Raw genomic sequence first — 10,262 nt, 5'->3', positions numbered from 1 at the left:
GTTCAATATCGAATTGTGAAGTATATTTGAGTTCACTGTATTGACCAAACCAAGCTTCATTTCAGTCATCCCTCAAGTTACATGGCTCAATATGATCATCGAGTGAAGACATGGTGTGAATATTGCGGGTCGGAATGGTTGCAAACCCACAACTTTGACTGGTTAAAATGGGTTGATCAGTTTAATTGCAATGCTGGTACATATTGTCCGTGTGTACTCCATGACTTTCGCAAGGTGTAACTGATACAAATAACAACATCCAGGATGCATCACTGCCTTTTAAAAAAAGTCTAAGGTCTTCATCATCGATTATGTCAATTGGGGGAGCTGAGACCAATAAATTGTAACAACATTTGATGTGTATATCAAACATATCCGGATCGATATTCAGTCGTTGGTGCATCATACTAACTAATTCACTGATTGTTATATCATTTCTGACTTTCAAACCTTTCATATGACCACTAACATAATTTCTTCCGGACTCATCCCAATCCCCACCAAATCGTACAAAGATGCGAAGTAGCATCATTAATCTACAATGGGATAAGCAAATCATTGATAAGTGAACAATCCTTTATACATTACTATGCGATCGTTTATAAATGTTTACACGATCGTTTATAAATACTATACGATCGTTGATAAATTACTACACGATAGTTTATAATTTACTAAACGATCGTGTAAACATTTATAAACGATCGCATAGTAATGTATAAAGGATTGTTCACTTATCAATGGTTTGCTTATCCCATTGTAGATCAATGATTGTCTAGTAATTTATGCATGATTGTTTATATTGTAATAAAGGATTATGTATATATTACTATACGATCATTCATTTAATGCTAAATGACACTTATTATGAAAGTGATCTAGGACAAGAAATCATAGAATATCACTTACGTTCTCTCTGTTTGAATCTGACGATGAAAGAGATCAACGAAGATGTTGGAGTGAAACTCTTAGAGAAAGCTACGAGAGAACAATGAGAGAATTTCGTGGGAGTTCAACAGAAAATGAATACTGAAAGTGACCTTCCATTCTCTTCATACCAATGTTATTCGATGTTATTGGTAGAATATTAGTTGGGAATAAATGTTTTGATGAAATGTTGGTGTTGTATTGTATGCACATTGAATGAAGGGTTGAAGAAATCATTGAAGGAAGAATAAATGTGGTGTGATTTGACGAGTTTTAAAAACTGGGGGTAATTTTGGTATTTCGCATAGGCAAAAGGTCAGTGCTAGAAAAGTTTTTAGAAATAGGTCATCCATAGAGAAGTTTTTAGGTTTTGGGTCATTTTGTAAAATTTTCCATCAAATCCTCCAATATTTTCCAAAATGACTTGTTTTTAAATTTAACACCTATTCCAAATGCACCTTTACTTGACGGACCCAAGTTGACTAAAAATTTCAACTCTTTCAAATGGGTTACTTTTCTTTTCCATCAAAATCATCTCTCAGCTCAATTAAATGTTTGATTAAGTCAATCTGAAACATAATATTTAACTAAGGGATCACAGTTAGCTTCGTTGACCTCCTCTTCAAGACTCTCCTGCATCTGGAATGATATCTTTCTAGATCATGTTCTTTCCCTCATGCTTGAAGAGGGGTAGTTTGGTATTGGTTTGGGTTGTTTGGTTTGTTTCAATGTATGAATTTATGCCTAAAAAAATGTAGGGACCATAATTGAAAAGAAAACTCAATTGGATTAGAGTTCCACTAGTGTGCAATCTGAGTTGCACCAAGATAGGTGCAAGTTTTTTTCATTATAAAATGAGGTAGGAATTGAAAGAAGGCATGTCTTTGTTTTTTTTTTTTTTTTTTTTATTTCATGTATATGAGTATATGATAATAGCTAAGTCATTAGGTTATTCATACAATATGAAAGAAGAGAGAGCCAATGTTGTTGTTAAAATGCACTGATAAATGAAGATGGATCAGGGGGAGTTGAAACCTCAACTGCACCTTCAAGCATCTGTATCACTTTCTTCATGGGTGGCCTTAGTGATGGCTCCTCTTGAATGCACCAAATTCCAATCTTAACATACTTCTCCACTCTCTTCATATCATTCTCTGCTTCCTCATCATTCTTTATCAACTTCTCCATTTTTCTTTCTTTCATGCAGTCATAAACCCAATCCGTCAGTATCATTTCATCTTCATTCTCTGCTTCCAGTTCAAAATTCTTTCTGCAACAGATCATCTCCATTAACAAAATCCCAAAGCTATAAACATCAACCTTCACTGTAATGGGCATGCTTCTGAACCACTCCGGAGCCACATACCCCTTTGTTCCTCTAATTGCAGTCATGGTTCGAGTTTGGTCTTTCTTCAGAAGTTTGGCCAATCCAAAGTCTGCAATTTTTGCACCAAAACAGCCGTCAAGGAGAATGTTTTGGGGCTTGATATCACAATGAATGATCTGAGTGCTACACTCTTCGTGTAAGTAACTTAGCCCTCTAGCAATTCCCAAAACAAGTTGAATTCTAGAATACCAAGTTGGTTTTGAAGGCCTAAACAGGAAATCGGCAAGGGACCCATTCTCCATGAACTCATACACCAACATTCTATGTTCTCCTTCGTTGCAAAAACCAACCAATTTAACCAAATTCTTATGGTTTGTTTGAGCAATAGCACTCACTTCAGCTTTAAATTCTTTCTCTCCTCCCTCACTCACTATATTCTCCAACTTCTTGACTGCCACCAAGTTGTTGTCCTCTACAGAATCAAGAGTACCTTTATACACCGTAGCGAATGCACCACTTCCCAGTTGCTCTCTGAATCCCCTTGTGGCCTTGTCGAGCTCTTCGTAGCTAAAAGCCCTCAAATTCACACCTGAAATGAAAGGGTCTCTTCCAACAGCCTTTGATTTTCTTTTACTGAATCGGAAGCCAATCAATAAAGTGAGAAGTGACAAGAGGATATTTAGAAATAAAGAGCTTCCTAACAAAACCGACCCAATGACTATCTTAGTTTTGTTCCTACAATTCTTGTCAAAGTTTTGAGATTGCAGAGTAGAATTGTCTCTCCTGATTTTGATAAGAGCTCTTCCACCAACACTAGAATCCATTCTCCCAAACGAAAGCGGAAACTTCTTCTTCCAACAATAACCATTTCTAAAAATGGCTGCCACACAAAAGCAATCTCTTAAACAATCGTTTCTGCACCAATCCTCATCTACTGGTTGGAAATATCCATAATCATCTTCAGGCCAATCTGCGTTTTCCAGAGGAATAAAATCGAAGTTATATGTTTCGGGAGACGATTCATCACAACTTTGAGAGACAAATTTGGGTTTGCAACTTTTGGTCACATCATTTGGATCAAACAAGTCATAGCCTGGTGGACAAGTACAAAATGGCCTTTGATCATCTCCAAGCCTGCAGTAACTATTGAACCCACATGCTCCACTGTTCGAACCTTCATTAATTGCCATACAGATGTTGGAAGGAATGGATATGGATACTGACCAAGCTTCAGCCCAAGACGAATTACTTCCAGTACCCCTCTTTGGGTAAACATAATGTCTGAAAACCCCATCATCCTCGAGAATCGCTCGATGGTAGAAATTTTGAGTTGGAGGATTATTTGATGACAAAGTGTTAAGAATGGTTTTATTCTCTGCGATGAGATAAATCGAACCAGAGAGGTTGAAGACGAGTTGAAAGCCGAAGTTCACAGTGTTAGTTGCCCAATAACTGTTACTTAATAAATCCGTAGGGAAATTTCTGGTGTAAAGCACGAGATTCCCATCAATTTGCATCGTAAGTTGAAATCTTCCAATTGAGTAATTCGTTTCTGTATATCGTGCAACCAGACTGGTCCCCCGATTAAGAATCTGTGACGGTAAAATCGTATCGGTAGGATAATCGAAGCTCTGCCACAGAATTTCAGAGTTCTTAGAAGCGAGAATGAAGTTTCCACTGTCAAGAAGGGTTGCATAGGAAACAGATTGATTAGTAGCAAAGGAAGTTGTAGGCCAAATTTGGTTGCCTCCAGGGTCGTTGAGGACGAGCCGACCACTTGTTGAAAGTAAAACAGTAGATCCCTTCGGTGCCAGTTTGTCCCGATTAGCAGACCAAACCACGGTTTTCTCAGCAATTTTGTTGAACCAAATTGCCAACAAATAGTCTCCCCCTTCAGATTGGCGTAGGAAACCGAAAGCAAAATCACCAGATGCAGAGGACCAGAAGGAATCGCCGTCACGAGCGGTGAGAGATGTGCCTAAAGTTATATTTGGGTTTGGCTTCTGAGCAACAGTAGAGGATGGGGGAAAAAAAGGAAGCAGAAGTAGAAGAATAGGTAGGAATGGGAAACAGAGGGAAGCCATGGAAGCAGAGGATAGCTAAGAATTAAGAGTTTTCGAATTTACATAAGGAAATTGAAGTGGGTAATTAAGATGAGAGGGGAATAGAATTGAGAAGAGAATGGCGGGGCAGATTGATTGGAGGTTTGAGAAGAAAGTTGCGGTGGAAATGCAAAGCGGCAGAGAGTGGAATGAATGTAGAAGACAAACAGGGGAAACTCAGTTTCCTCGTTCCGTTGTTGACTTGGAATTTTTGAATCTGCAGAGCAAGGATGGTATCCACTTGACCTTGACCACTACCCATAAATTAAACGGTTTTTTAGTTTCAACTAATAAGGAAAATTATGGGAATGAAAAATATATATTTTTCTTCTAACTGGGGTTTAGTTTATCTAATGAACTATATTTTATTTTAATGACCTATGCAACCAATTCATTTACTCTAAGTCTCTATCACCATTCCACGACTTCTGCATATTCTACCATCAATGGCTTTTAAGAAATCAAAACCATATTATTTTATTTGTACTGTTTTTTTTTTTTTTTTTATTAGTCCAATTTGGTTTGAATGATTCACATCTTATTAAATCCATTAGTTGCACATTTTAGCAAAACAAATATTTAATTCAAATTCAATCTGCATCATTTTTCACTTTACCTTCTGCCTCAGGATGGGAATGACTTGAATTCTGAAATATGATATGTGAAATCCCAGTTTCTACCTCTACGCTTAGGTTAGTGGATCAATTCAAACTCGTAAAAAAATATTTTGGTATATCATTGATTGAAGGGATGCACGAAGATGCATGCAATTCAGGTTACACTCTTTTTAATACAACAATTATGGGATAGGAGATCAAACATTCAACCTCTAGGGAGGAAGATCATGCTAATTGTCAATTCCTTGTTGAATAGCTCTGCCTACTACAAGTGACAACCGCCTCCTACCTCAAATTACAACTATCAGACCTTTAGCGACTGTCATCGCCCACCATTAGTGATGTCCGCTATAGTGCTTTCAATGCAAATTTAAAGTCATTATTTGAATGTGTGTAATAGTTCCTTTATATTAATTCAATATCTTAAAAGCATTTAAAATGTGTATAGCAAACCAAATGAACTTGTATATAAAAACATTTGTGAGAAAATGTAACAAACATATGAGTGTTTAATGAAGTAATTTTATGCATTGTTTGATTAGGCTCCATTTGATAACAAATTAATCAAATTCTAAAACTAACTTCATTTTGTCATCTCATGTCACCTGAATTGGTTTGTAATTATAGACTCCTATGTCTCGTATTTCCAATGTGAATATACTAAGAATCGACCGTCACAGAAAAGAAGCTAAACGGTGAGTTATTTCTTATGAATCCAAGTGCTTAACATCAAATCTGGAGTTTCTGCAAGTCATAATTAACTACTCCTAACTCAAGGATGCAGTAACAAGGAAATCCAATAATTCCAAAAGCCTCCCCCATCCACTTACTAATCAATAATGCATGAGCAAAAACAAATGAGAAACTGCAAAAATTTGGAAAGAGAAAAGAGATTGATTCAATCTTCTCTCTTTCACCTGCACTCTAAGATGTTTGTACAAGAATGAGTGTAGAGTATTAAACTAAGTAATGCATTACTTGTTCTGCGTGGGATTTGATTTGCTGGGCGGCGCCACTCTTAGACTTGTCTCTGCAGATCTACTACCATTTTTCATCTTGCTCCCATTTGTGGAGAAAGAGGAGAGAGAAGAAAGGAGCAATCTTCGGGATTCAATTAGGCCTGTGGGAAGAAGATGAGCAGATCTGTGATTGTGGATTCTCATGGGAAAACAAATCAAAATGGAGATGAGAATGAAGCCAAAGAAACAGACCAGAGCTGCAATCCGAGGAATTTTCATAGTGAGTGAGAGTTTACAGATCTGATTTGGAGGCAAAAAAGAGAGGGTTTTGTGTTTTTTGGTGGGTTTGAATGCAGGGAATCAAGGCAAGTGTGTTTGGTCATTGGAAAATGAACATAGTTAACATTGTCTTTTGTCACATGGGTCATGTGAGGAGCTGATACGGCCCAAGTTTGGCCAACTTAGTATCTTCTTCAAAATCACACTGCATCTTTGGTTCAGGATGCAATTATTTGTTAAATTTTGAACTGAAGTACACCTCAATTTCTCCACTGAACCATTCAAAAAGTTGAACTCGGCTTGCATGTGAAGTGGGAAGACTTTTTCCCCTTAATCTGGGTCGGCCCAGGCTGTCATAGCTGAATGGCATGGCATTGGTTAAAAATTTGAACTCCACTTCTGTCTTTTGCACAACTCAACTTGTTTTAACACAATATTTTTCCTTTCTCACAGCCACGGCTAATAGATTCATTCAATACACTTCTTTACATCACTTTCTGTGGTATTCAAGAACAAAAAACAATCAAACTTCCAATTTCATTAATCTGGACATGTATATGATGAATCAGCGGCCACAAAACAAAAAAGGGAGGGTTCGTTCGTTTGTCCCTTTTCCTGTTTCCCTGGGAAAGTAACCTGTAAGGCTAAAGAAAATGGAAAACAGTCGTATGACAACTGCATAATTTACATTATACAATAAGAATGAATTATAATGATGACTAAGCTATCTCTTTGAACGCTTCTGGGGTTTACCACCGCCCACCTCCTCTCTCTGCTGCCTCTTTACTGTCACTGTTTCAGTTTTCTTCGGCGGCCTCCCAACCCCTCTCTTCCCTCTCCCTCCTCCACTACTCCGTCTTACCCTTTCTTTTTTCTCTTCATTCTGCTTCTTCACCTTCCTCTTCTCTTCTTCTTCTTCTTCTTCTTCTTCTTCCTCCTCCTCCTCTTCTTTTAAACTCTCGTCCTCTGAAGCTTCACCATCTTCATCTGTGCCTTCACTTGGAGAATTCTGTTTCATTCTCTTCAAGAAGCTTACAGCACCTTGCTTCTTCTTCGTCACTCTCTCTTTCTTGTCCATCCCATCATGAGAGCTCAATTCGTTCCCTCCATATTCGTGCTTCACTTCCCCATTGTTTTTGCTCGTCGATGATGTTCTTGAGCTTCTCGGCCCTGAATTAGTCCCTGCCGGTCTTGGTCTCTCTTTCGAATTCAAGCCCTTCTTCCATGTACCCTTCTCGTATATTTTAATCTCAGAAGAATCAGCAACCTTGGGTTTCCCTTCAACATCTTTAGAGTTCTTCTCGGTTTTTTTGCCACCCACATCCGATACCACTGCAACGGAGTCGCGTTTACGACACCCCATTATGGTAGTAGATGGCTTGGTGGTAGGCTTTGACGATGAAAGATCGGCTTCTTGATTGGGCTTTGATTTTAGGACTATGGGTTGGGGGTTTCTTATTTTGTCTTTCATTTCTTTCAACACCAGAGCCCGAAGCTTAAGTGCTGCACCATTTTCGGGGGAAGATCTGTGGAAGAAAATGATGGCATTGTTGAAAAGGAGGAGGAGATCTCGGAAGAACCGGTGAATTGAATCCGCATACGCACCTTTAACCACTCGACAACGAATCGTTCTCAGATCAATGTGTTGCCGAATCAATTTTTTGTATCTATCCGATTCCTGCAAGAAATTAAAACAAACAGAAATTCAGACCCACTTCCTCCACAGTCCGCCCGCACTACTAACCAAGTAACCATCACTTTCGCTACTACACATACAACAACATCCAACGCCAAACAAAACAAAGACTTAACCCAATGTACAGACTTGGCTCAAACCGGGACATATGTCCATCTCATCGAACCGGAACCTATTTGTGAAATGAACGGTTGGGATATTTCTGAATTGCCACGTAATTAAAAACTTTGGGCCACTAGACTTATTTAGCCACGTTAAAACCACGCAGTTCCGCTAACGGAAGGGTTTACGGGGGTACACCACCGTTAGCCAAATATGGTCAGCGTGTCAAGCTGACAAGGCTCAGATCCCACCCAACTGTCCTATAGTAAGGACCAAAACACCCTCGATTTCTCGGTGTGAATGGCCAAAAAAGTCCTTAGACGCACCCAAGTGGCAAGTACAAAGCCGTAGATTTAACATCCACCTGGATGACTTCATGATGAATCATCAAGGCCGTTCATATTCATAATGTGATTCCTTCTTTACACGTTACCTTTTCTTATCCAGTCTCCCATTTTTCATTCCCAATTCTTTTTTTATAATTTTCTTACTTCGATTTTATTTATTCATTAACGGTTATTAAAAAAAAAAACCCCCAAAATGCGGCAAACGTACCTGGCTCCGTAGGCGGCGCTCAAAGGTAGAGCCAAGCCGATGGGAGCGAATGATCTCGAGGAGTTTGAGCAACGGTTCAGATTTAACGGCTAAGGGCTTGGGCTTGGCGGGAGAAACCTCGGGCTCTTCGCCGCTGCTAGTTCCTCCTCTGTTACGACACCGTTTCCTCTGAGACAAACTGCCTGAGCTTTGCACGTCGCTGCTTTGCTGCTTCGACACCGCCCCCTCTTTCCCTTCTTGCTTCGACTCGCTCACCGATTCCCACGCTTCGTTCGAATCGCCCACCGCCGTCTGACTCCCTTTCGAATTCCCCCAGTTTCTTTCTTTTTCCCTTCGTTTATATCCTCCCCCCATCGCCGAGTTCTTTTCTCTTTCCGGCTCTGGCTCCGGCTCCGGCTCCGCTGCTGTGCTGTTGAATGACCATTCCCTTCCCGGTTCACTCCCGGTTTGGGGCGGCCCGGTTTCTTTGATCTTTGGGATTTTGACTGATTCGATTATCGGGTTTCCCTGAACGACGCCGTTCTGTCGAACATCGTGTTTTTTACTCGTGGAATTGGATTCGTTGAGGGATCGGTTCTCGCGATCGTCGGATTCGTCTACAGAGGCGGCCGGATTTTGAGGTTGAGGGTGGAGGTTAGTTATCGCTTTGTCGGTGTCCAGATCAGATCCCTGATGGGGTTGGTTGAAACTGCGGTCTCTCTCCTCCTCCAATCGCTTCACCTTCATTTCCAATGACCTGTTGACACAAACAAAATGGAGGGAAAGATGTTCAGATCTCTCAACCGACCAATCAGTTGGGGTCAGATCAGATCTCTGAGTGGAAGAGCAAGAATTTTACACGATCAAGACATCCCGACGTTGAACATCACGGCGGAGCTCCTCGACTCGAATCTTTCTCAACTCGTCGAGCATGGACATGAGGGAGGTGGAATCAGAATCGAGGACGTTTTGGGAGAGGAATCGTCGCTTGAGGTCGTAGAATTTATTCCTACAATCTTGGGGAGTTAGAAAAGAGGAAGGGGATTGAGATTGAGAGCATCTAGTTTGTATTTCCATGGCGACGGACTCCCAACTGGTGGTCCCATGGCGGTTCACGGCGGAGGCTAGCAAAAGCTCCTCCAGCGTGCCCCATCGTTTCGCGTTGGTTTCGCGTTGCTTAACCATGTTTCCAGCCACTCTCACGTCATCATTCGCATTTCGAATTTTAGGGTTTATGGCGATTCAATTCAATTCAAAAAGATACAAATAAAAATAAATAAATCCAAAAAGCCTTTTCTCTCTCTTTTTGTTTTCAATTTGGGATTTTATTTTGGTCATTGGTAGCGTTTTTGTGTATCAGAGTGAGTAATCTCTGTTTTTTTTTCCTTTTTCTCCCCCTTTATTATTATTATTATTATTATTATTATTATTATTATTATTATTATTATTATTATTATTATTATTTGTATAATTTGGCCTCCTTTTGATCCCCTTCTAACCCATCACCACCCTCTTTGCACCCTCACACAACCTTCCTTTAAAAATTATAATTAACACTACTATTCTTTTTTGTGTATATTTTGACAAATTCAACTAGTAATTTGAATTTTTATTTTTTTATGTTAATCTTTATTCTAAAAAAAGTTAAAAACTTTTAAGTGAGCGTGATTTTCTATAATTATCGTTTTAATTGTATTACTTCAGACGCAACCACAAAAT

At 39.4% G+C, this 10,262-nt stretch overlaps 2 protein-coding genes across 2 annotated transcripts; both read right to left on the bottom strand.

Moving 5' to 3' along the window:
* Positions 1 to 1,694: 1,694 nt before the first annotated feature.
* LOC150031382 (G-type lectin S-receptor-like serine/threonine-protein kinase LECRK3) lies at positions 1,695 to 4,338 on the bottom strand. Its single transcript, XM_090309057.1, has one exon. The coding sequence runs from the start codon at positions 4,336 to 4,338 to the stop codon at positions 1,918 to 1,920; it is 2,421 nt and encodes an 806-aa protein (XP_090165183.1). The 3' UTR covers positions 1,695 to 1,917.
* A 2,378-nt stretch (positions 4,339 to 6,716) lies between these two features.
* Positions 6,717 to 9,927, bottom strand: LOC150031381 (uncharacterized). The gene is made up of 3 exons (XM_090309058.1): positions 9,403 to 9,927; positions 8,565 to 9,300; positions 6,717 to 7,889 (listed from the first exon to the last, which is right to left on the bottom strand). Exons 1-3 carry the CDS (start codon positions 9,726 to 9,728, stop codon positions 6,936 to 6,938), a joined length of 2,016 nt encoding a protein of 671 aa, XP_090165184.1. The 5' UTR covers positions 9,729 to 9,927; the 3' UTR covers positions 6,717 to 6,935.
* Between the last annotated feature and the right edge of the window lie 335 nt (positions 9,928 to 10,262).

This window comes from Benincasa hispida, unplaced genomic scaffold (genome assembly GCF_027475165.1).
Source record: "Benincasa hispida cultivar pf3 unplaced genomic scaffold, pf3_genome.v1.1 HicScf1256, whole genome shotgun sequence".
NCBI lineage: Eukaryota > Viridiplantae > Streptophyta > Magnoliopsida > Cucurbitales > Cucurbitaceae > Benincasa > Benincasa hispida.
The sequence above is the reverse complement of the archived record's forward strand: the minus strand, read 5'-3'. Positions and strand labels throughout refer to the sequence as shown.

Coding starts and splice junctions, on each gene's coding strand:
- LOC150031382 (XM_090309057.1), bottom strand. CDS start 4,338: ATGGCTTCCCTCTGTTTCCCATTCCTACCTATTCTTCTACTTCTGCTT.
- LOC150031381 (XM_090309058.1), bottom strand. CDS start 9,728: ATGGTTAAGCAACGCGAAACCAACGCGAAACGATGGGGCACGCTGGAG. Junction 9,301..9,402: donor CGTCGGGATGTCTTGATCGT/GTAAAATTCTTG, acceptor TTGTGTCAACAG/GTCATTGGAAATGAAGGTGA. Junction 7,890..8,564: donor AGCGCCGCCTACGGAGCCAG/GTACGTTTGCCG, acceptor AATTTCTTGCAG/GAATCGGATAGATACAAAAA.